This window comes from Garra rufa, chromosome 24 (assembly GCF_049309525.1).
Source record: "Garra rufa chromosome 24, GarRuf1.0, whole genome shotgun sequence".
Lineage (NCBI taxonomy): Eukaryota > Metazoa > Chordata > Actinopteri > Cypriniformes > Cyprinidae > Garra > Garra rufa.
The window spans coordinates 35,056,615-35,084,408 of NC_133384.1; the positions used below are offsets into that span (position 1 = coordinate 35,056,615).

The window sequence follows — 27,794 nt, forward strand, 5'->3', positions numbered from 1 at the left end:
TGTTTTTATAGAGTGAATTTATAGAGTTCCTCTAATATTCATCTGGCTGGCACTTTTAGACAGGTGAGAAATGAAACGCTGATGAATATTTATCAGACACGCTTATAAACACTGAGAAAGAGAGAGAGGGATGTTATAAAAAAAAAAAAGCTAAAAGCCGTATTGGGATATGTGGGGAACAAAATGAGGTGAGAAAGACGGGACAAATTGCTGATGAAATGAAGGAAAATGGAGAGAGTGGTGAATGATGGATCTGTTGTTTTTTTGGACACTCATCAAATGGATGCTGGAAGTGTGTGTGTGTGTGTGTGTGTGTGTGTGTGTGTGTGTGTGTGTGTGTGTGTGTGTGTGTGTGTTAAACATGCTTTAATGTGCTGTATGACCATTGTTGGATTTCAGACTGTTATAAGCACAGATGCTGTAGTCTGTGTGTGTTTTAGCGGTACGTGAGCGTGGGAAACAACAAACCTTTGGACCTTTAAAACTGCTGGGTTGTGTTCTGAGTGGAATACTAGCATACTTACTGCATACTTTGCAGTTTATACCGTATACTGCCTACTATTTTTAAAATGTAATGTGAAACAGTGTGCATTTTGCAATTCTGAATGTTTCTAACAGTGGTATACAAGATGGCCATGTGACATCTATTTGTCATATTTTAAATTAAATTTAATTTTGAGTAAGACAAGAAACAATATTAAGTAAAACTAAATGTTAAAAGTTGATTATGTGGTTTATTTAAACACTATTTTAGTATAATTATTTTGAAACTATGATACAAAATTATAGTATTTATTAATGTTATTTTTTTCATTTTTATATTTTCAGTTTTTTAAGTTCTAGTTATTTATTTTTTTCTTATAGTTTTTGTCTTTTTGTTTATATATATATATATATATATATACATATATATATATATATATATATTTTTTTTTTTTTTTTTTTTTTTAAATAGCTCTTTCAATTTTAAATCCAATTTTGAAAAATAAATGAAATAATATGAAGTAAACTGTCTTGATCAAATAATAAGACTAAACTCAAATAGTTCTTTCAATTTTAATTTAATTTTGAGAAAGAAAAGAAATAATATTAAGTAAAACTAAATGTTAAAAGTTAATTATGTGGTTTATTTATTTTCAGAACTGTTAGTATTATTTATATACTATTTTGGTATTAATATTTTGAAACTATAATTCAAAATTTTAGTATTTATTAATGTTTATTATTTTTCATTTTTATATTTTCAGTTTTTAAAGTTCTAGTCTTTTTTGTTGTTATATATATATATATATATATAGTATTTATTTATTTAAAATAGCTCTTTTATTTTTTTATCTAATTTTAAGAAATAAATGAAATAATAATAAAAATGAGGTCTTGATCAAATAAGACAAACTAAATGTTAAAAGTTGATTGTGGTTTATTTATTTTCAGAACTGTTAATATCATTTATGTACTATTATAGTATTTATTAATATTTTGAAACTATAATACAAAAGTATAGTATTTGTTAATATTTATTTCTTAATATTTGTAGTTTTTTTGTTTTTAATTTAATTTTAAGTTCTAGTTATTTAATTTTGTATTATAGCTTTTGTCGTTTTTTTAAATATTTCTGTTTTAATTTCAGTTTTAGATTTAGTCATCCTAGTTTATTATTTAAAAAAAGAAAATAAAAGAAATATATATATATATATATAAATTTAATATATTTTTTATATTTTTAGCTATTTCTATATAGCTTACGTATGTATTTATTTAAATACTAATATAAAAACTAATATATTTTTATTTTTAATTATTATTTTTTATTTCAATAATTTTAGCTGCTGTATTTATTTATTCATTTCTTCTTTTTTTTGTAATTTTAGCACTTCAACTGTGCTAAAATTATATATATTTTATTTATTTTTATTTTAATAATTTTAGCACTAACTCTTGAGTTCCCAAGGCAAGTGTGTGTGTGTGTGTGTGTGTGTGTGTGTGTATATATATATATATATATATATATATATATATATATATATATATATATATATATATTGTTTTTGTTTTAGCCTCAGTCATTTTAGTACTTTTTCTAATATTATTTTAATTGTTTTGTTAATGATAACAACACTGTTGCAGAATGCAGAGTCCATTCTATGATGGGATACAGTTTTTCCAGTGTGCTCTGTTGTATGCTGCACATTTGGACAAATATCACCAAGTCATCCACGTATGCCATTTCTACTAAACATTAGCATAATGTGCCAGTATGCATACTAGAAAACTAGTATGGGTAGTATGGTAGTATGCCACTCTGAACATACCCTGGATGATGAAGTGTACTCAATCTTCTTACAAGCCAATCTGGGAACAAGCCTATTTACCAAGGACCGCCCCCCTTAACCCCGCCCACATTACGTCCCAGCCAATAGCTGCTCTCGAATCTCATGCTTCATCAGTAGCAGGCCAATCGGCACAGATCTCGGTGTCGTGCGTTTATTTTTCTCCATGATGTTGTAGGTGTAGGTCGCAAGAGTGTTGCTTTGAGCTCATCGCTGCGTTCCAGTGAGATCCTCTGTGTCGCCGCTACACCTGTAGTCCTACTGAGAAACGTAGTCCATTTACAGATTTCAAAATGGTGCCAAAAGACGAGAGACGACAACTCGTTGCAGTAAAAGATTCTGTTTACAAAAAAAAGAAGTTAAAGCTAAAAATATACTATAAGGCTAATAGTTTTCTCTGGATCAGATGATGATTAAAAAAAAGAGATGTAAATATTGATAGTTTCTATCAAATTCTTTATCATTTCATGATGTATTGTACTAATGAAATATTGGGACCTGAGGCAATTTTGTTTTTGTAGTTTTATTTTGTATGGTTTTGTGTTTGCTTTCATTTCTCAGCTGTATGAAATAAAGACCATACTGTGAGGAGACATGTCTGTGTCTGTTTTTGGTTTTTGCTTGTTTATTTCTTGCATTTCTGACTTTTCTTGCAAATGGTAGTTTATATCTCACAATTCTGACTGTTTTTCTCACAATTGCATGATATAAACTCCCAAAATCAGAATAGCTGGATATAAATTTGTAACTGCGAGAAATAAAGTCAGGATTGCGAGATTAAAACTCAAAATGCATAATAAAATCTTGCGATTCTGACTTTTTCTCGCAAATGCTAGTTTGTATCTCGCAATTCTGATGTTTTTTTTTCTTAATGGCTTGTTTCTCACAATTTTTGTTCTCGCAATTTGACTTTTTTCTCGCAATTCTGACTTGTTTTCTTGCAATTGGTAGTTTGTATCTTGCTACTGTTTTTTCTCGCAATTCTGACTTTATCACAATTGCTAGTTTATATTTCACAATTCAGACTTTTTTTTGCAAATGCTAGTTTGTATCTCACAGTTGTGACTTTTTATCCCAATTGCTAGTTTGTATCTCGTTATTCTGACTTTTTTTCTCGAAATTGCTTTTTATCTCGCAAATCTGACTTTTTTCTTGCAAATTGCTACTTTGTATCTCGCAATTCTGAATTTTTCCTCTTAAATGCTAGTTTGTATCTCGTTATTCTGACCTTTTTTTCTCACAATTGGTAGTTTGTATCTTGCAATTCTGAATTTTCTCCTCAAATGCTTTGCATCTCGCAATTCTTTTTTTGCAAATGCTAGTTGATATCTCACAATTCAGAATTTTTTCCTCTCAAATTTAGATAGTAATAGTTTGCATCTCATTATTTTCTCGCAATTGCTAGTTTATATCTTGCAATTCCGAATTTTTTCCTCTCAAATGCTAGTTTGTATCTCGCATTTCTTACTTTTTTCTTGCAATTGCTACTTTTTATCTCACAATTTTGACTTTTTTCTCGCATTTGCTGTCTCCCGATTCTGAGGGGAAAAAGAATATGTTCTCAGAATTGCAAGTTTATATCTCACAATTCAGACTTAAGAACTCACAATTGCAGTTTATAAAGTCAGAATTGTAAAAACTTGCAGTTCTGAGAAAAAAAATCAGAATTGCGAGATATAAACTGGCGATTGCGAGAAAAAAGAATTGTAAGACAAAAGTCGCAATTAGCTTTTTTATTTTGAATTCAGTGGCGGAAAAGGGCTTCCATAAGCAACACAGCTGTTTACACCACTGATAATAACCAGCTGTAATCTTTACAAAGGTTTTATTGCATTATTAAAACATTTATATATAAACAATTACAAATTCAGAGAAGAAATTGTGAAGTGCATTTCGTGATCTTGGACAATCTTACAAAGGAATGTGCTGAAAATGACCTCCAGATAATAATATCCAGATCATAAAAGAGAAGTGCTGCTCTTTAAGATCTCTTAGTCTTCTGTCTCTTTGAGGGCTCTTCATCAGCCGTCTTCCTCTTCTCTGGCTTCTGATTGGCCACTGTTTCTGTTGCTTCCGTCAGACTGAGCTCCTGGAATAAAGAGGGCTGAATCTGATTGGCCACGGCCCAGGCCCATAAACACTGCTCCACCTTGTGAGGAGTCCAATCCTGCTGGCCGTCCGCTGAGACAGAAACATCTCAGTTAGCTCCTGATAAAAAAACGCTTTAACATGCATCTTAAATGTCTTACCTTTATTAAGCTGGGATGTTTTATTCAGTATTTTCTGAAGGAAAAGTGCATAATGTTTGGCCGTGTACTCGACCGGTCTGAGCTCGGCGATGCTCTCCACAGCTTCATCAGCCATGAAAGCCACTTCATCCGGAGCTCCGGCCGCTAGAACGGCTGATAGAGACAGTTTGGATGCTTATTAAATGTACAGTGGTGTGAAAAGGTGTTGGCCCCCTTCCTGATTTTTTTTTTTTTTTGCATGTTTGTCACACTTTAATGTTTCAGATCATCAAACTAATTTAAATATTAATCAAAGATAACACAAGTACACTGTAAAAAATGAACATGAATTTAACGGTAAAAAACTGTAAAAATGCTACAGTAAAAACCTGTGAAATGGTTAAAGGTAAGTGCCCCTTCTATATATACGGTGAAAAACTGTGTTGGACATTGCATGTAATTTTACGGTAGTATACCGTTTTTGGAAGTGAAAAAGAAGGTTGAATTTACAGTGAATGTTTTTTGCATTATTTCAGTTTTATGTGTGTTACCATGATGGTCTTTAGTGTTTGTGTGAATGACACTGTGCACCTTCTATATATGCTATTATTTAAAACCTCCTTGTGATGGGCTTTGGTTCATCATGTTGTCATCACCACCTGCTTTTGGTGGTTATCAGTGTATTACAAAGGTGCAAAACAGATTTCAGTAATTCAAAATTTCAGTATTTTCACATTACCATTATATCAGTTAATGAAATTTAAGTGAAAACCATAAAACATTGCTACCATATTTTTTACGGTAAACTTCTGGCAACCACAGCTGCCAGTATTTTACCGTAAATTTTATGATTTTTTTTTTTACAGTGTAAACACAACATGCAGTTTTTGAATGAAGTTTTTATTATGAAGGGAAAACAAAACCCAAACCCACATGGCCCTGTGTGAAAAAGTGTTTGCCCCCTAAACTTAACAACTGGTTGGGCCACCCTTAGCAGCAACAACTGCAATCAAGCGTTTGCCATAATTTGCAATGAGTCTGTTACAGCGCTGTGCAGGAATTTTGGCCACTCATCTTGGCAGAATTGTTGTAATTCAGCCACATTGGAGGGTTTTCGAGCATGAACCGCCTTTGTAAGGTCATGCCACAGCATCTCGATAGGATTCAGGTCAGGACTTTGACTAGGCCACTCCAAAGTCTTCATTTTGTTTTTCTTCAGCCATTCAGAGGTGGATTTGCTGGTGTGTTTTGGATCATTGTCCTGCGGCAGAACCCAAGTTCGCTTCAGCTTGAGGTCATGAACAGATGGCCAGACATTGTCCTTCAGGATTTTTTGGTAGACAGCAGAATTCATGGTTCCATTTATCACAGCAAGTCTTCCAGGTCCAGAAGCAGCAAAACAGCCCCAGACCATCACACTACCACCACCAGATTTTACTGTTGCTATGATGTTCTTTTTCTGAAATGCTGTGTTACTTTTGCGCCAGATGTAATGGGACACACACCTTCCAAAAAGTTCAACTTTTGTCTTTGTCAGGCCACAGAGTATTTTCCCAAAAGTCTTGGGGATCATCAAGATGTTTTCTGGCAAAACTGAGACGAGCCTTTATGTTCTTTTTGCTCAGCAGCAGTTTTCGTCTTGGAACTCTGCCCTGCAGGCCATTTTTGCCCAGTCTCTTTCTTATGGTGGAGTCATGAACACTGACCTTAACTGAGGCAAGAGAGGCCTGCAGTTCTTTAGATGTTGTTGTGGGGTCTTTTGTGTCCTCTTGGATGAGTCGTCGCTGCGCTCTTGGGGTAATTTTGGTCGGCCGGCCACTTCTGGGAAGGTTCACCACTGTTCTATGTTTTCGCCATTTGTGGATAATGGCTCTCACTGTGGTTCGCTGGAGTCCCAAAGCTTCAGAAATGGCTTTGTAACCTTTTCCAGACTGATAGATCTCAATTACTTTACTTTCTCATTTGTTCCTGAATTTCTTTGGATCTCAACATGATGTGTAGCTTTTGAGGATCTTTTGGTCTACTTCACTTTGTCAGGCAGCTCCTATTTAAGTGATTTCTTGATTGCGAACAGGTGCGGCAGTAATCAGGCCTGGGTGTGGCTAGAGAAACTGAATTCAGGTGTGATAAACCACAGTTATGTTTTAACGGGGGGCAAACACTTTTTCACACAGGGCCATGTGGGTTTGGATTTTTTTTTAACTTCATAAAAAAACCTTCATTTAAAAACTGCATGTTGTGTTTACTTGTTATCTTTGATTAATATTTGCATTAAAGTGTGACAAACATGCAAAAAAAATTAAAAATCAGGAAGGGGGCCAACACTTTTTCACACCACTGTATATTATTAGAGTAATTGCATGCATGTGTGATTTGATAGGTGTTTGTGTACCTGATGCCGTCGCTGGCCCAACACCTTTGAGTTTGCACAGCTCTGTAATCGCCGCTTGGACATCTGGCAACAAACCGAACGCTTTGCTGGTCGAGCTTTCAACCACCTCCTCACTGTTTGAACCAATCAGCTGCTGCAAACGAGGCCTGAACTTCCCTTTCTGGGTGAGAGAATTCATCATCAGTCAACAAAGAGAGAAACACACTTGTGCGTAATTGTTGTATCTATGTGCACGCAACTGATCAGATGACATGGGAGTGAACGTCACCGCATGCAACCAATGAGCGAGACGCCTGTTTCCGGCACCACGTTTCTTGTTAATTACGTAGGGTGTGAATCTATTTCTATTGTGCTTACAGTCAGCTTCCACTCCATGAGTTTGATGAGCTCAGCGTGTGTGAGGGAACGCTCGGATCGGGCTGAGATCGCTGCCGGCAGATCCTCCTGAAACCTGACAAATGAGAGACACAGTGTCACTATGATTTAATTATGTATTCTGTTCTGATGCAAAAACAATAATGAACAGAAAATGTGTTTGTGAGAACTGAAATCTATTTTTTTTGGAATCTTCAGTTTTTATTTATATAATTCATAATTTACCTATTTTAATTCCTACAAATTTTTGTCATTTATGGTTATTAATATATAAATTATTATTCAATTCTATTCATTAAAAACAATAATGAAGAGAAAATGTGTTTGCGAGAAGTAATTTGTTTGTAAGAATTATTCATAATTTAACAATTATTTCATTTACACGATTTATTTTTTGAGATTTTAGTCATTTATGATTATTAATATATAAATGAGTATTCAATTCTATTCTGATGCAAAAACAATAATGAACAGAGAATGTGTAAAAATGTAAATATATATATTGTTCTATTTATATTTTTCATAATTTAATATTTTAAATTCTACATTATTTTGTAATTTTAGTAATTTATGATTAATAATGTATAAATGAATATTCAATTCTATTCTGATGCAAAAACAAAGAACGTGTTTGTGAGAATTTAAATATATATATATATATTTGTGTGGTTGTTCATGTGACTTTTTTTGCTTTTTTACTTATATTAATCATAACTGAACAATATTTTAGTATATATTTTAGTCATTTATGATTATTAATATATAAATGAATATTCATTTATTTTCTAAAACACACACAAAAAAAAAGTGTAGTTCCTTTGACTATTTAAATGTGACCCACATCAAATAAAGGAAATGCAAGTGAAGCTGCATTTAATGTTAATAGATAATTATAAGGAATAGGCACAAATTATAAATTAAATGATCAGGATAAAATTAATGCAATCATTTTAATTCAATTTTAAAAGGTAACAATATTTCAATTTATATAATTTATTATTTATCTTAATTATGTATATACTTTAGTTTTTGTATCTGTAATTTATGATTATATTTAAATGATATGGTCTATTTATTTTAAATGTTTATATTTTTAAATGTATAGAATTAAGTGTTTATATTTGTAATTTATTTCAACTCTCAATAAAGTTTATTATTCATAGTATTTAAAATTTATATTATTATTAATATTCATTTCTATTCGGATACAAATACAATTATCAGCATTAAAACATATGTGGCCCATATCAAACAGAAGCAATGCTACTAAAGCTGCATGTTAATATCTAATTATGATGAGTAAGCAAAAATTAATTAATTACAATTATTACAATAATTTTCACATGTATATAATTGATCATTTAACAAAATTTAACTTAACATAAGTTTTTTTTTTTTAAATGTATACATTTTAGTAATCTGTAATTTATATAATCAATAATATACAAATACTGTAATGAACATAAAAACACATTTTCGGTGTGTGTTTGTGAGAACTCAAACCATTTGTCCAGTTTCAAGAGTTTTCCAGCGGTCTTCCCCTTCACAGCTGACTTTGCTTCCACCACAGTCCAGTATTTCTCATAAACTGCTCTCCACACCGCTGCATCTTCACATTTATACAGTCTCTCATTCACAGACATGGCTGACAGAGAGAAACATAACGTAAACACAGACTTTATAACATTCACAAATAAATGTAGCAATCTAAATAGCAGCATATTATCATACCAGGATGTGTTATGACAAATATTCAGTTGTGTGAACTCTCCTGCAGTGTGTGACTCACTTTAGCAGCCTGACTGACTGAGAATGACTGACTGAAGGCGCGCGCCATGAGACGGGAGATGACGTCAGCCGCGAACGTAAACAATGATTCTACATCCGCTTCTCGTGAACGGACACATTTGTTTTTAAAAGGGTAAGTTCTGCGCGGTTATTTCGCTAATATCTAAAATCATATTATAGTTCGACATTCATATTCGAAAGCTGTATTACTGACTCGCTTGGCATGAGTTATGACTGCTGTACTGAGGTGTTTTTTATAATATTATAGCCACTTTTTTGTGACAAGTGACTGCTGCGAGTTATCAAACATTAACTTACAGTATATTCTAGGCATACAGCTGTAGTTTCACTGTGTTGCAAAATGTATTGCATTTTTATAATCTCGAAGGACCAATCGGTTAGTGTGCTTAAGGTGAACATAAATGGTTAAAAACACTTACAGAAAATCAATTACTTTAACACACAACAATAACACAGACAAAACACTCCGCTCATTTTCTTAATGTTAATAAGAAAGTAATATTTCTATATATATCTATATATAATATTTGCAGTGAAAATGCATGCACTGTAATAACAATTATGATAATGTCTATCCATTTGTAATATATATATATATATATATATATATATATATATATATGATTAATTTAATGTGTTTCTTTATTAATTTAATCAGTCAATAATTAATATAAATTATTAATTATATTATTAATTATTAATAATAAATATTCACTTTAAAAATACTGTTTTTGGGTGCTATTCAACACACACTGTAATAACAATTATGATAATATCTATCTATTTTAATATATATATTATTAATTTAATCAGTCAATGATTAATATTATTTATTAATAATTATATAATGAATTAATAATAAATATTCACTTTTAAAACACTGTTTTTGGGTCCTTTTTAAATAAGATAGGTTAACTTGTGATTGATCAAAACATATTCCCAGTGGTGTTTGCTAGGCAAAATATTTTAAATATTTTAATTTGATTTTTAAAAAATATTTATTGTTATTATTTTTTACAATTTTAATATTTTAATATTTAAGTTATATGATTATTAATAAGTAAATTAATATCCAAGTGGTCAATTACTCATATCAGTAAGTAATAATTCAATGTTGATAATAAATATTAATATTCAAAATACTATTTTGGGGTAATGTCATTAGAGACAGTTAACTTTTATGTTTCAGTTGGTAGAATTTTTTTAAAAATTTATTTATTTTAAATGTTTTACACTTGAGTGATTAATATTTGTAATTTATATGATTATTAATATGTAAATTAATGAATAATATTTTAAATATAAAAAAGTGAAATTGCAGGCCGACAGCAATCAAATACAACATGCACTGTAATAATAAATAGGATAATACCTTTTTAATACTACTACTAATATATATATAGATTATGTAATAATTAATAATACTTCAGATTATATGCTTTATATAAAAGTTCAAAAATACTAGACTTTGTATTAAGCAGCAGCTAATTGTACAATATAAAATCAGTTTTACACTTCCTTTTTTTTTCTATTTTTGTCTTTTTTCTCTCTTTTCTTTCTTTTTTTGCTAATATGTATTGCTGTCTGATGTCCCGTTGTATTATTAATATTGCTGCCTTGTTTCTGTTTTGCAGATGGGTGTGTAATTCCATATGAAGATGTTAACCGTGATCTCGTGAACGTGTGCGTGACGTCACGCTCTGACTGTCACGCAAGGTGTCATTTTTATTTTGAGCTGTGAGGGAGAAACAGACGGTGAGATGCTGAAAAACTGAATTGTGTTGCAGTAGCATTAATATTTGTTATTATTCAACTAAACTATTTGAAAAAAAAAAGCATCCAAATATCTACTCATTCAAATATGGTCTGTAATGAATAATTTGATCAATTATTTATATTTGTTGTAAAATAAACACATTAATGGAATGTCTTTGCTGATTCTGGCCTTATTTTCCCATAGGTTTTGGTGTCAGTGAATGAGAAAGTTAAAGGTTATTTTAAGTGTAAAAGAGCAGGCTTTGAACACAAAGCGTAAGTGTGAATCTTTCTCTTCATTCCTGTATGTTTTTACATTTATTTGTGATATTGATGAGTCTGTCCTCCACCTGCTGGCCGGCCTGAGAAGGAACTGCAGCAGAGTCTATTTCATCTCTCTCATCTCTTTCTTAATGTCCTCCATCTATTTTACTTTCTTGTTTTTGGTTTTGCAGCTTGAGATGGAGAAGATGACCAGGGTCAGCACCATCAATGGCCGTACCATGTTTTGCCACCTGGATGCACCTGCCAACGCCATCAGCGTGTGTCGGGATGCTACGCAGGTGAAAATGAGATGAAAATTGTATTCATAACACAAGTCAAAGACACCGTTTTTTTTTTTTTTTTTTTTTTTTTGTGATGGTTTACATAATCAAAATGATTATTACAATAACTTTTACATAATTTATGTATTATATTTATATTAAATTCACTTTTATATAATTTTTTTGATCAAATTCAGCAATATTTACAATTGTATAATTTATTATTAAATCAGTTTCCTATTATTTATATTTATTATTATTAATTTATTATTATTTATTACCATAAACTTATATATTTTAGTAAATTATAATGATTAACGATGTAAATTAATATTAAAATTTTATCAATCTAATATCAATTAATAATAATTACATAATAAATGGTCAATTATTAAATATTTCCTTTCAAAATACTATTTCTAGGTATTTCAGGTGGTGTTTGCCAGGCAAAATAATTTAAATATTTTAATGTGTATAATTTATTAATTCATGGTTATTTATATTTATTGTTATTAATTTATTATTAATGAATGTAGAATTTAAGTGCACAGAATATAATAATTTATGAAGTTATGTGATTATTATATATATATGTAAGTCATTAATCAATAATATTGTAAATAAATATATCTAAATTTATTTAAATATTTAAAATATTATTAATGATTTATATAAAATATATATATATTATATATATATATATATATATATATATATATATATATATATATATGTTAATAATAACTTAATAATATAAATAATAATATAAATATAAATATATATAATATAAAAATATATATTAAAATGTTATATATATATATATAGTTATATATAAAAATTATATAAATTAATATTAATTAATTAATTATTTTTAATTAGTTATATTTAAAATATTTAATATATACAATTTTATTATTATTATTCAATTAATTTATTATTATTTATTAATTTATTATTATTAATTCATGTATTATTTTACTATGTATATTTAATAATATGTAAATGAATATATACACATAAATATAAATTTCATATATCAATGAATTAATAATATTTTAAATATTTAATTTATTTATATATATATATTTTTAAATTAAATTAATTTATATTATTCATATTTATTATTATTAAATTATGTTATATGTTACTATGTGTGTGATTATATGTAAATGAATATATATATATATATATATATATATATATATGTGTGTGTGTGTTTTTAAATGAATTCATTTATTATTATCTATATTTATTATTATTATTAATTTATGAAATATTTTACTGTGTGTATAATATATATTTGTAATTTATGTGATTATTATTTAATGAATAATAATATTTTAAGATAGATATATAATATAAATAATATGATATATAAGTATTAGGGCTGGGACACGATTAATCGCGATTAATCGTGTCCCAGCCCTAATAAGTATATAAATCTAAAATTAAAAAAAATATTATTTATATTTATTATTATTAAATATTGTTGTATCCTAACAAGCCATACATTAGTGTAAATATAATTTATTCAGCTTTCAGATGATGTATAAATCTCAATTTCATAAAATTGACCCTTATGACTGATTTTGTGGTCCAGGGTCACATATTCAGTCTGTCATTAGATACAGTTAATTTAATCGCGGCATGTTTCAGGTGGTGGTTGCCGGGCGAAATATTTTCAAGATATATGGTCTGGAGGAAGAGGGTTTCGTAGAGCGACTCAACCTACGTGTGGGACGCAAACCCTCTCTGAACTTCAGCTGTGCGGACGTCATGTGGCATCAGATGGAGGAGAACCTGCTGGCCACCGCCGCCACAAACGGAGCCGTGGTGACGTGGAATCTGGCGCGGCCGTGCCGTAACAAACAGGAACAGCTGTTCACTGAACACAAGCGCACAGTCAATAAAGTCTGCTTTCACCCTACTGAGGTCAACATGCTGCTGTCCGGCTCTCAGGACGGGTTCATGAAGTGTTTTGACCTGCGGAAGAAGGAGAGCGTCAGCACCTTTTCTGGTACGTACAAACGTGCAGATGTGCATCTCTGACTTTACCACAACATCAGCACTATTTTCAATGCACTTTAATTTGAAAAGCACATTTAGACTCTAAATCTGATGCTATAAACAGACTGTACACAATGTGTGTTTTGCAGGTCAGTCTGAGAGTGTGAGAGATGTGCAGTTCAGTATAAAAGATTATTTTACATTCGCCGCCTCGTTTGAGAATGGAAACGTGCAGCTGTGGGACATCCGCAGACCCGACCGATACGAGAGAATGTTTACTGCGCACACCGGACCTGTCTTCTGCTGTGACTGGCACCTTGAGGACAGGTGTGTGAACTAAACTAATAATAATAATAATAATAATAGTACATTTTTTTTATTTCAACAATAACATTTTTATTTGAATAGCACCTTTTAATATGTACAAAGTGCTTTACAGGTCAGCAGTAAAATGAAAATAGGAAGATAAAAACAGAGGGAAGGGAAATGATAATAATAATAAATATAATTCTATATAATGAAGATTTAATAAAAGGTTAAAGATTACAATTTTACTATTACAACAATAATTAGTAAATTAGTAAATTTAAAGTAAAAAAAAATAAATAGTGAAAATTAAAAAAGGAAGATTAAGTGAAATCGAAATGTTTAGATTTTTTGTATTTATATTAACAATAATAATAATAATTATTATATCATTAGTATTATTTATAATAAATAATAGTAATAATAATGATACAAAAATAATATTTAAAATTATTAATAGTGACGTCAAATAAAAGTAAAACAGTTTAAAAGGTTAAATAATAATTATTACTATTATAGTACAAAGTTAAATAATGACTTAAGAAAAAAGTGAAAATTAAAAAAGGAAGATTAATGAAAAGGAAATAATAATAATAATAATAATAATAATAAAATTCTATAAATAGTGATTTCAAAAACAATAAAAGTGAACATTTTAAAAAAAGTTCAAAAAAAAAATCTATAATAATAATAATAATTATTATTATTATAAATGAACTATTATTAATAAAAAATATTTTCATTATTATTTACAATTAAAATTTTTACATTTTTGTAACTTTTAAAATAAAATTCTAAACTTAAAGTGGAAATAAAAATGAAGGAATTAATAATAATAATAATAATAATAAAATGTAAAATAAAATTAATAATAATAATAACAACAAATTCTAATTAATGATTAATAAAACCAAAATAAATAAAATTTTATATAATTTCTTAAAAACAAAAACTTCTACTTAATACTCAAAAGCAAACTTAAAAATATATTTTTACCTAATTTTAGCGGGTTTACCTGCATTTTAACCTCAACCTCTTTGACTCTATTTTGTATATATAACGCTTTTCTCTGTCTTGTAGGGGTTGGCTCGCCACAGGTGGACGTGACAAGATGGTAAAAGTCTGGGACATGTCGACGAACCGCGTGAAAGAAATCTACTGTGTTCAGACCATAGCATCAGTGGCCAGGGTGAAGTGGCGTCCGGAGCGCCGATATCACCTGGCCACCTGCTCCATGATGGTGGACCACAACATCTACGTGTGGGACGTCCGCCGGCCGTTTATCCCCTTCGCCACCTTCGAGGAGCACAAAGACGTGACCACAGGAATAGTGTGGCGGAACCAGCACGACCCCTACTACCTGCTGTCAGGCTCCAAGGACAGTACACTGTACCAGCACATGTTTAAAGATGCCAGCAGACCGGTCGACCGCGCCAATCCTGAGGGACTCTGTTTCGGGCTGTTTGGTGACCTGGCGTTTGCTGCTAAAGAGAGTCTGATGACTGGTGAGTGACACAAATGAACTGCAGTAAACCCTCCTATTTTTGTGTTTTGGGCTAAATTGAAGTGCATTGGTTTCCATGCAACTTCTCAAATATTGATAAGCTTTAATATTTAGTATCTTGTATCTGTTAGATTTCTTCTACTTCTGTTTTTTCTTCCACTCTTGAGTCTATTGCCGCCCATAGAACCGCTTGCGGGAAAGTTATGAAATTTGGCACACAGATAGAGGACAGTCTCAACATTAACTATAGCAAGTTTGGAGTCTCTAAGTCAAACTCTCTAGCGCCACCACTTGTCCAAAATTTCACTCATGTTTATTCTAATAACTTTTGAATTGTAGAGTCTAGAAGGAAAGTTATTTGTGACCTGGGACCACAAAACCAGTAAATAAAATAAAAAAAAAATAAGATTTATACATAATCTGAAAGCTGAATAAATAAGCTTTCCATTGATGGTTTGGTTTGTTAGGATAGGACAATATTTGGTCGAGACACAACTATTTGAAAATCTGGAATCTGAGGGTGCAAAAAAATTCAAAATATTGAGAAAATCACCTTTGAAGTTCTTAGCAATGCATATTACTAATCAAAAATTAGGTTTTGATATATTTACGGTAGGAAAATTAACTAAATATCTTCATGGAACATGATTTTTACTTAATATCCTAATGATTTTTGGCATAAAAGAAAAATCCATAATTTTGACCCATACTATGTATTGTTATGTATCGTTACGAAACTAGGTACGTGTCTTCAGCACCGTGCCCTGACAGTACTCAAAAAGTTTGAGGGCATAGTTATGAAGACATTTCAAAACATGCTAATAAAATAAGATTAAATTGGCCTATTGTAATCTCAATATATTCCTTGGGTCATGCCAAGAACATTGATACCAATTATGCCAAAATTGGCCGAATGCAGAATGTCCAAAACCTACTTTTTCGAACTCCTCCTAGACCACTGCTCCAATTTTTTTACCAACTTTGTCTTGGATCATCTTCAGACGATGCTAGCAAAAAGTTATGGATTTCGTGTCAATATATGAAATGGTTTTCATTTAACACATCAACGAATTTGTTGAATTTGCAGAGCCTGTTTCTCTGCAAAGCTTTGAGATATTAACACCAAACGTTTTCGAGAATGGTATGTATGTCACCTCATATTGACCACGCCACATCAATTTGGTAACAGCGCCGCCTATTGGTCAAAAGTGATTTTTATTGCATTAGCCTGTTGTAATGAAACTCAATATCTCAAAATATTCCTTGGGTCATACCGACAGCATACATACCAATTATGCCATTATGTCCGCCATTTTTATATTTGTTGAAACCAAAATTGAGTCAGATCATCTTTAGACTGGGCTGACAAAAAGTTATGGATTTCATGTTGATAGACAAAACTGCTTTTTTTTTTTTAGGCATAATGCCAGACTACGTCTGAGGCTTTATCTCTGCAAAGCTTTGACATATTGACGCCAAACTTTGTGTGTGCCATTGTCTCCTTACACTGACCACGCCACATCAGTTTGGTAGCAGCGCCACCTATTGCTCAAAAGTGATAATCCATTAAATTATATTACTAGTAGTTTTATATGATTTTTCAGCCATTTGGACTAAAATCGTTTCAAAATGGCATCAATTACTCATTGCTACAGTTGGTCTGATGCTTGCTCCTGTAGTGCGTGGCCCCATAATTGCTGCTTGCAGCTATATTTTGAACTGTTTTTGTCACCTACAAGATTTTAAGTTTGTATCTCAATGATTTAACAACACATTTGCATGTTTGTGGTTCTTTGTTGTTGATGTCCTATCTGTAGAAAACTGTTGGGGGAAAAAAAAGTTCTAATCTGAACATTGTCTTTCTTCATAGCTCCCCAATCTGTAGGGGACGTGGGGCGTAAAACCTACCCGGGCGGTGATCGGCGGTATCCCATCTTTTTCTTCAAGAAGCCTGATGTGACGGAGCAGTTTGCACAGGTGTCGAGCGCACTCAGCGTGTTTGAGAGCGAAGCGGGCAGCGGCGTTGGGATGGACTGGTTCATTAACACCGCAAAGAGTTACCTGCTTAGTGGGAAACCCTTCGGTGAACTTTGTGAACACAACGCTCAAGTCGCCAAGAGACTCAACAGACCACAGGTATAAATGGAATTTGTCAGCTGAACTTCTTGAAGTCTCCCCTTGAGATTTGAAGTTAATATCTGAGTGATTTAACAACACATTTTCATGTGCATGGTTCTGTGTTGTTGATATTCTTTCTTAAAAAAAAAGTAAAAGAAAAAAATATATATATTTCTGATATGCAAGTTAACTAACTGAAATAAATAAATAAAAAATGTAAAAAATGAAAAATTAAATTAATACATTTTGCAAAAAAGTATGATAATTCTGATTTTACAGGAGTTTTTGTTTAGAATTTTATGTTTGTGTGTTATACAGGAATCAACCACATGGACGATGCTGCGAATCATGTTTTCAGAGCCGGCTAATCCGTCCTTGTCGACCAACCACAATCTGAATAAATCAGGAAACCTCCCGCTCGTCAACAGGTATGTGTGATTTTTTAATTTCTGAAACCTAACTCTAATATTGTTCATTGATGCTCAGTTCTGTCTTTTACCTGCTTCCTGTACTCTAGCTTCAGTATGAAGGAGATGAGCGCTGCTCTCAATGAGAGAAACAAAGAAAACAGACAGGACAACCTCCACAGTCTGGAGACCAACCTCAACAACAATGACGGTGAGACAAAGACACATAAACACACAGGACTGCATCCTGCATCCTGATGAGAGACTAATTAAAGAGAAATGCAACGTAGCAAGTTATAGTCAGCTAGATTGTGTTGACAGAGCAAACTTTGTGCATGCTCTCTCAAAACTTCTGCATTCCCTCAAGAAATGTTGCCTTCGATAACAAAACCTTTGCATTTCCCTGGAAAATTTTTACATGCAAAACCTTTGTGTTTCTTTAAGTTTTCTTACAAAACCTTTCCTTTTACCAGAGAACCTTAGCATTTGCTTTTAAAATCCTTGCATTTCCCAGAGGAACTTTGCTTTCTCTCATAAAACCTTTCCATTTCTCTAAGAAACCTTGCACTTGCTTGTAGAAACTTTTCTTTTGCTTGCAAAACTTCTGCCCTTCGAAAATCATTGTGCTTCCTTGAGAAACTTTGCTTTCACTTGCAAAACTCTTGCAGTTTCTCCAATATACGTATGTAATCGCAGAACCTTTGTGTTTCTCTAAGAAACCTTAGAGACCTTGCGCTTGCAGGTATAAAAACTTCTGCCTTTCCTTGAGAAACTTTGCTTTCACTTGCAAAACCTTTGCTTTTTCCCAATAAAATGTGCAATCATCTGCAAACCTTTGCTTTTACCTGAGAAGCTTTGTTTCCTTGAAAAAATTCAGTTTCCACAATAAACTTCGTTTGCTCGCAAAATCGTTTCCCAGAGAAACTTTATTCACTTGCAAAATTTCTGCATTTGTCCAACAAACTTAATTTGTTTCCCAGAGAAATGTTGGGCTGGCTTACAAAACCTTTCTCTTTGTCTGAGAAATTTTGCAGTTGCTTTTAAAGGTCCCATATCGTACACATTTCTGGAGGTTTATTTTATTTGTTGATGTCCTTAAGAATATATATTTGCGGTATAAGTGCCAAAATCCATCTCAATATATTTTTACAGCTCCTTTTTTAGGAGCTCTGTCAAAAACAGGTCGATTTTGGCCCATCTAATTAATATTCATGAGCCTCTCTTCTGATTGGCCTGTTGTTTTCTGAGTGACGCACAACCAGGCCAATCACAGGTAACTACGGTCATGTATGCTGTAAGCGTAAGCGAGCTCAGAGCAATAGAGAGAGCTGATACTCAACAGGATATTTTAGAATGATCATTAATGTTTTTTCTTTTACAAACACCGAATGCAGTAAGCTACATAACTGTTGCTTTAGTAAAGCCCCTTTCACAATGCGCGCTGATTCTGGAAAATTACGGGAACTGTGTGAACCAAAGCCAGAACCTAAAGGCAGTGTTGTAGTAATGATGCACGTTATCAAGCGACTCTTCACAACGAAAAATAACGTTACGTGCAAAGTGGAATGAAGCAGCGATCATCAGGCAGAGTCAGCTCCTCACTATCAGCGCTGAAGCACAGTTTGTTCAGGTTAGTTTCAGTTTAGTGAAACGTACGCGTCGCATTACATCTCACATCCAAACGTCACATGTCTTTATGGTTTGTGTGTAAAGCACGCACAGATCCCGGAAAACAACTGTGAATGAACCAAATTAAACAATTCCGGAACAAATCGTGGGACACATTATCCGTGTATTTACCGGAATCGCTGTGTGAAAGAGGCTGAAGTTGACGTGCCGCTGGTCTCTTATATTAACGTTGTTCTGAAGCCTGTGTAATGATCGTAGCTTGACATCTATCGACTGAACAGGGTTTTCTCCACTTGTTTTCCTGTTGTTGTTGCTCAATGGAATGGATGCGTTGTTGTCTGGGGGTTTGACATAAGGAGGGTGGGACGTTGGTTTGTGACTGAAGGCGGTGAATGAGTAGATCGGACGTCACATCGTTACGGAAGTCACAGCTGCTCGTGAAAATGAACAGCTACTTTAAGCAGGCTGTGTGCAGTTTACTGTGGATTGACTGTTTTGAAACTCATATGGTAGTTAGATAGCCCCTAGACCTTAGTTATCATGAAAAAAGCCAGGAAATTTTGATTTTGACGATATGGGACCTTTAAAATTCCTACATTTTCCATAGAAACTTAGCTTTTTCCCAATAAATTTGTTCATCTGTAAAACCTTTGCATAATCCTGAAAAAATTCACTTTCATTCGCAACTTTTTTCCACGAAAAGTTGTTCAATTGCAAAACCTGTGTTTAAGAAACCTTTCATTTGCTTGTAGAAACTTTGATTTTACTTGCAAAACGTCTGCCTTTCTTTGAGAAACTTTGTTCGCTTACAAAACCTTTGTTTCCCAGAGAAACTTTTTGCTTGAAAAAGTTTCCACAAGAAACTTTACATTTGCTCGCAAAAACTTTCAAAAATCTTTGTTTCCCAGAGAAACTTTTTTTCGTTTTTCACAAGAAAATGCATTTTCTCGCAAACCTTTGCATTTACCAGAGAAACTTTGCATTTGCTCACAAAACTTCTGTTTCCCCTGAGAAAAGCTGCATTTGCTTACAAAACTTAACACATTTTCCCAAGAAACTTTGCATTTGCTCACAATACCTTTGCCTTTTCTAGATAAACTTTAAGTTCACTTGCAAAACGTTTGCTTTTGCACAAGAAACTGCATTAAGTCCCAATACCTTTGGCTTTCCCAGAGAAACTTTGCCTTCACTTGCAAAACTTCCATGTTACCACAAGAAATTTTGCGTTTGCTCGCAAAACCTTTGCTTTTCCCAGAGAAACTTTGTGTTCGCTTGTAAAACTTGTGCATATTCCCAAAGAAACAAAACCATTTCAGTCCCCTACAAAACTTCACTCACAAAGAACTCAATAGTTTTGCAAGCAAATGCAAAGTTTCTCAGAAAAAATTTAAAACATCTGCAAGAGAAGGGATAATTCACTCAAAAAATATATTTTATGGTGCTTTTTCAACTTTTAGAAACTTGGATATTCTTTCAAACATCAATTATGTTCCACAAAAGGCATAAAGTCTGTCAGGAAATCGTTCCAAACACTAAAACTGTGAATAAAAGATATATTTCTGTGTACAGAAAATGAGGAGACAGAGGGCAGCGAGGGTCAGGCAGAGTATCTGTTTGGAGATGCTGAACTGGACGACGATGATCTCTACAGCATGGAGCATGACAACCAGGCAGGTTAGTCAAAACATCCAAACACATCCCACATGTTTAAGTTTAAAAAGTGCAATCAAAAAGTCTCTGTTCTCTCCAGCAGAGGAACCCGAGTACCTGCTCCCTCAGGAGGCGTTCCCGTTACGGCACGAGATCATGGACCATCCCTCGGCCCCAGAGCCCATGCAGGAGAAGCCCGAGTCGCCTCACGTGAGCGGGAGCGAAACCGAAAGCTCGTGCCTGACTCCCATGGAGTCCTTCAGTCTCATTTCCGTCTCGCAGCTGCTTTTCTCACCTCACCTTCCACCCAAGTTCTTCTGCCCCATTGTGAAGGAGATGCTGTGTTACTACGCAGAACAGGGAGACGTGCAGATGGCCGTATCTGTGCTGATTGTACTGGGTGACCGCATCCGTAAGGAGATCGACGAGCTCACGCAAGTAAGAAAAACCGCACCAGTTTGATGTTTTACGTGATGTTTTAAAGGAGTAGTTCACTTCCAGAACAAACATTTATAGATAATGTATTAACACCTCTTGTCATCCAAGATGTTCATGTCTTTCTTTCTTCAGTCGTAAAGAAATTAACATTTGAAGATTTCTCCCCATATAATGGACTTCTATGGTATCCCTGAGTTTGAACTTCCAAAATGCAGTTTAAATGCAGCTTCAAAGGGCTCTAAATGATCCCAGCTGAGGAAGAAGGGTCTTATCTAGCGAAACAATCAGTTACTTCCTCAAAATTACAATTTATATACTTTTTAAGAATATACTTCAAATGCTTATTCGACATACCCTAACTTTATTGAACCGCAATACACATAGTTCACACCATAGACTGTAAAAAATATGGACATAGTGTCCTTGATGTCACCCGTAGGTTACTGAAGAGCATTTTTGAAGCTCATAGTGGGCGGGAGTCAGTCGTCGCCATCTTGGAATCGCGCCATCGTGCGTCACTCCCGGATATTCGAAAATGGGCAAAGACAGTGCGCGACAGTGGTGACAGCAGCGGCAATCCACCTGTCACTCAAGTGGCCACGCCCTTAAAGGAACACTCCACTTTTTTTTGGAAATAGGCTCATTCTCCAACTCCCCCCTGAGTTAATAAGTTGAGTTTTACCGTTTTGAAATCCATTCAGCCGTTCTCCTGTTCTGGCGATATCACTTTTAGCATAGCTTAGCATAGATAATTGAATCCTATTAGACCAATAGCATCGCGTTCAAAAAAGGAAGTTTGCTGCTGTAATATGGCCGAAGCAGGCGAAGTATTATCAGAAATGAGTTCCCAGCTAGTTTAGCATTTGCACATGTGCTGCGTGATATTACTGCGTCTGCTTCGGCCATATTACGGCAGCAAACTTCCTTGACTATTACGCCAGAATGGAAGTGTAGTTCCTAATCTCATCAGCCTAGAAACTCGCAGCTTTGCATTTCCACCGGTCTTCGTAAACGATATAACTACAGAAGAGTCAAGTTTAAACAGGACAAATATCGAAACTCGTTGGTCATTTCTGAATGACCAATGCTATTGGTCTAATAGGATTCAATGATCTATGCTAAGCTATGCTAAAAGTGATATCACCAGAACAGGAGAACGGCTGAATGGATTTCAAAACGGTAAAACTCAACTTATTAACTCGGGGGGAGTTGTAGAATGAGCCTATTTCCAAAAAAAGTGGAGTGTTCCTTTAATTATGCAGAACTTTAAGGCTTAATATAACTTAAACGGATGAGTTATAAAAAATTCACCCCCCTCACAGTTGACAGGAAGGGCAAAATTAGCTATATAACCACCTTTTGTACCAGGCTGTACACATATTTTTTTCTGCTGTAAAGTTGGGCATTTTAACATGGGAAGTCTATGGGATTGACTCCCTTTTGGAGCCAGTCTCTAGCAGCCAGTCGATGAATTGCAGTTTAAGTCACTTCCGTATTGGTTTCAATTGAGAGCGGGAGGTTGCCACTTGGTTCATGCAAAGCTAGACAAGAGAAGCATTTGAGGTTAAAAAGTATATAAATTGTAATTTTTTAAAGAAAATAACCAATTATTTTGCTAGCTAAGACCCTTCTTCCTCGGCTGGGATCGTTTAGAGCCATTTGAAGCTGCATTTAAACTGCATTTTGGAAGTTCAAACTCAGGGGCACCATTGAAGTCCACTATATGGAGAGAAATCCTAGAATGCTTCCCTCCGAAAACATAATTTCTTTACGACTGATGAAAGAAAGGCATGAACATCTTGGATGACAACGGGGTGACTACATTATTTGTAAATTTTAGTTTTGGAAGTGAGCTTCTCCTTTAATCTGTGTGCGTTTGTGTTTCAGGAGCACTGGTACATGTCCTACATCGACCTCCTGCAGCGATTCGAGCTGTGGAACGTCAGCAACGAGGTGATCAAACTGAGCACGTGCGGCGCCATCATGTGCCTCAATCAAGCCTCCACCACCTTACACATCAACTGCAGCAACTGCAAGCGACCAATGAGCAACAAGGGCTGGATTTGTGACCGGTATGACCTCCAATACCCAACTTTTTCTTGTTTTTCTGCTTTGTCAAGTCAAAAATCAACTAAGATGTGAGTTTTAGTCCTTTATCTAATGTGTTTAAAGGAGATTTTTTATTTTTTTTTCCCTTTTAATATTTATAGAAAGGCTTATATACATGCCTTATGAACTTTTAAAATGAATTTTTTTATTACAAATTTGAAGTTGAAATTATAAATTATTATAAATGTGTTATAATTTATGATATTGTTATTCATTATAATTCGTTTATATAAAAATAGCAAAAAAGCTATATTTTGTTTTGTTTAAATTCTAATTATAAATAAATATATTTACTGTTATAATATTCATGATGTAATATTTATATTATTTAATAGGGATGCACGATATATCGGCATGAATATCTACATTTTTTAACCGATATCGTACCATGTCTTTTAAATTACGGTTATGTCACAGTTCTCATTTTTGTTTGAACATTTTTATAGATGGGTCTTAAAATTGACTTGTTTTTTTTTATGTTTGCTTGGTAGAAACCTTGTTTCAGGGTTTGGACATTTACATTTACATAAAAATGTGCACGAACAGTCAGGATATGTGTTGGATATTTTGATTTAGCCTTTTTCCTCAAATTTGAGTTTAACTGGAGTGCACAAAGCTGAAAACATGTTACCATGAATACTGGCATGCTTGATAAGTGGTAAAAGTTGGTTACTTATGTTTTATGGTAGCCCTGTAACCTTGTTATTTGGAAATAAAATACATTCTGAAAATAAAGGAAGAAATTAAGTATGTACAATATTTTATCATCTCAGAAACATTTTTTAAAAACACATATCGATATGGATAAATATCGGTCATCGGCCATAACAGAAAAATTAATATCGGATATTGATATCGGCCAAAATTTTCATATCGGTGCATCCCTATTATTTAATACATTTATTGTGAATGTATTACAATTCATGGACTATAATGTCACTTTTAATTTAATTTAATTTATTATTAAAATATTATAATTTGGAAAAATTAATAGAATTTTACACACTTTAGGTTCACTTAATAAATATGTATATTAATTTTAAATTATAATTAAATAAATGGTATAGTGTGTGTGTGTGTGTGTGTGTGTGTGTGTGTGTGTGTGTGTGTGTGTGTGTTTTATATATATATATATATATAATATTTTTAAATATTTTTTAAATAATAAAATAAATACATTTAATTTTATTATACATTTAATAAAATAAAATTAATATCATTTTGAAAGATCACTACAATTTTAGATAATTTTACACAATTTGGGTTCACTTTATAAATAAATAGTATATACATTTTAAATTATAAATAAATACATTGTATTATATAATTATATAATAATAATAATTTATTTTTATATTCTTTATAAACATGATTTTATTACAATTCACTATTATATCACATATAAATTAATTTAATTGAATTAAATTTTACACAATTTGGTCCACTTTATAAATAAATACAATTAATACATTCAATTTTATTATACATTAAATTAAATTAAAATATTATAATTAGGAGAAATAGAGAATTTAGAGATTTTTAGAAAATAAATTAAATATTAATTTAAAAATTATAAGTACATTTTATTATATATCTGGAAAATTAGCTAAAATATTAGAGAATTGTACACAAAAAAATATAGATATAATTTATTATAATTTACTATTTTACCACTTATTAATAATTTATATATATATATATATATATATATATATTTAAAAAAAATCAAATATTATTATTATTTGTAAAATTTGCTAAAATCTTATTAAAATATGTATTATAATATGTAATTAAATATCTTTTTTTTTATAATTTATTATAAACTTATTTATTATCATTTATTTATTATCACTTATTCACAAGTGTAAAAAATACATTCTAAATGATTTAAAAATGTTATAATTTAGAGAAAAATGTCAAATATATTTATTGATTGATTATTTGTTGATGTATTTAAATCCGTCCCCAGGTGCCACCAGTGTGCGAGCGTGTGTGCGGTGTGTCATCACGTGGTCAAAGGCTTGTTTGTGTGGTGTCAGGGCTGCAGTCACGGAGGACACCTGGAGCATGTGATGGAGTGGCTCAAACAGTCCAAACACTGTCCAGCCGGCTGTGGACACCTGTGTGAATACACCTGACGAACACACAGACACTCTCTCTACCAGAGGAGCGACCAGGCTGCTACTCAACTAATGATTAGATGATAATCAAACACAAAGGGAATCTGTACACACTCAATGTGTGGTAAAACAATCAGCCAAACTATTTTTTAGTTTTTGAAGATTTTGTTTTATAAATACAATCTAATGTATATAAACTGTGGCTGAAATGCACTTGCTTTAGGAATGTGATTCATTCACCTTGAAAACTGTAAATGAAGAACACATTGTGTTGAAATCAGATTTATTTAAAAAGAAACACTGGTGTTTGCCAATAAAGCCAGTCTTTACTAATCACCTGTTTGAGTCTGTGAAAACAAAAACTAACTTTCAGTTACATTTTTGGGAACTTGATGTAAATGTAACCACTTTATATATAAATCAAATATTAATTTGAAATTATAATTATAAGTAAATATTATAAGTATATCTATTAAGCTATTCAAATTGTAGAGAATTTTACACAATTTGGTCTACTTTGTTAATTAATTAAAATTAAATAGTAATATTATAATTTGGAAAAAGAATTTTATACACTTTGGGGTTCACTTTATAAATAAATATAAATTATAATTATAAATAAATACATGTTGTTATTATATATATATATATATATATATATATATATTATAATTTATTGTAGATGTTTATTACATCACATAATTTACTATAAATTAAATCAATTAAACTATTATCATTTGAAAAAATTGTTAAACTTTAAGGGACAATTTGGTCCACTTTGGAAATAAAAAACTGAACACGTTTAATTTTATTATATATAAAATTAAATTAAAATATTATAAAAATACTAAAATGTTTGAGAATTTCACACACATTAGGTCTACTTTATACATAAAACTAATATGTTTTATACATTACAATTATAAATATTTGTATTGGGTTATTTAAAAATATATAAATTAAATTAATTAAAATATTATCATAATATATTGGATCATTTTTATCATTTGCTACATTTTTGGAGAATTGTACATAATTTGGTCCACTGTGTAAATAAATAAAATGAATACATTTAATTTTGGAGAATTTTACACACTTTGGGTCCAATTTATAAATAAATAAAATATAATTTTAAATTATAATTATTATATTAATTTATTATAACTTATTTAATATCATTTATTTGCTAATTATTTTAATGTATTAACTAATGTAGGCTGATTATATATAAACGAAAATAATAGATTTAGCTTTGCATTAGTTACAGTACATAATATTAAACGTAGTGTCATTTATTTTTATTTTTTCAAAATATTTGACAAAGTTTAAAATTTAGAAAGGTTTAAAATGCTAAAAGTGGGCGTGGCCATGTGTACATTTTATGGGTGTGGCTACTGGTCTCATCAATCCAGCTAATTTTAGCTGTACAGAACAGCTAGCTTCACTGCTTGAATTGGTGTATTACCATATTATTTTAATGTATTACTTTGATTATAAGTACATTGGTTTGTAGTGCAAACAGTTTTACCGTTTACTGCCGGAAGTCTCGCCCATAAGCTTACTTTTGCGTTCATTAATGTGATTTTCAACACCTGTGTGAACTTGAGGAGTCAGAACAATCGCCTCATCACCAGCTCAATAAACCTTATTGCTAAAATCCTGGCAACATTTTGCCATTAACTTTACTATTTTGCTAATTCAGATGTTGTCTTAAGTGTTCAAACTAGTTTGGAGCAACAAGACTATCTTCCACTCCTCAGATGACTAATTTCTGTGTTTTTGGCTCAGGTAAGTGTCTTCTCTTTAATTATATTGTCTATTATTTCCCTTTAATCTTGCAAAGACAAATACGAGATTTAAAGTAGCTGAACGTTTCATACCTTGAAAAATCAGTTTATGGTGGCACACGGACTGTGTTTATTTTTGACGCTTCACTCCAAATATGTGTTCTATCAGTCAGGGTTGCCAGGTAAATTTAAAACGCGGACTTGGCAACCCCCTGCAAGTTTGTTGAGCGGGAATGAAATTCCGAGGAAATGGCGGCTTGTTTTATCCAGCAATAAACACGTGTT

The 27,794-nt window shown here is 32.1% G+C and overlaps 2 protein-coding genes across 3 annotated transcripts; one reads left to right on the plus strand and one right to left on the minus strand.

The window, feature by feature from the left end:
- Positions 1-4,138: 4,138 nt before the first annotated feature.
- Positions 4,139-9,093, minus strand: LOC141300984 (uncharacterized). The gene is made up of 6 exons (XM_073831260.1): positions 9,057-9,093; positions 8,829-8,970; positions 7,308-7,401; positions 6,951-7,110; positions 4,580-4,732; positions 4,139-4,511 (listed from the first exon to the last, which is right to left on the minus strand). The coding sequence occupies exons 2-6, from the start codon at positions 8,966-8,968 to the stop codon at positions 4,312-4,314; spliced, it is 747 nt and encodes a 248-aa protein (XP_073687361.1). The 5' UTR covers positions 8,969-8,970; positions 9,057-9,093; the 3' UTR covers positions 4,139-4,311.
- Positions 9,094-9,217: 124 nt separating this feature from the next.
- Positions 9,218-26,055, plus strand: wdr24 (WD repeat domain 24). 2 transcript variants are annotated; one of them, XM_073830883.1, is made up of 14 exons: positions 9,218-9,246; positions 10,769-10,889; positions 11,095-11,165; positions 11,345-11,452; positions 13,091-13,451; positions 13,591-13,768; positions 14,828-15,252; positions 17,122-17,387; positions 17,688-17,797; positions 17,887-17,987; positions 20,975-21,079; positions 21,156-21,493; positions 23,381-23,565; positions 25,572-26,055. In XM_073830883.1, exons 4-14 carry the CDS (start codon positions 11,351-11,353, stop codon positions 25,738-25,740), a joined length of 2,340 nt encoding a protein of 779 aa, XP_073686984.1. In that variant the 5' UTR covers positions 9,218-9,246; positions 10,769-10,889; positions 11,095-11,165; positions 11,345-11,350; the 3' UTR covers positions 25,741-26,055. The 2 variants fall into 2 exon arrangements, with proteins under 2 accessions (XP_073686984.1, XP_073686985.1); XM_073830884.1 differs by having other exon boundaries at positions 21,159-21,493.
- Positions 26,056-27,794: the final 1,739 nt, after the last annotated feature.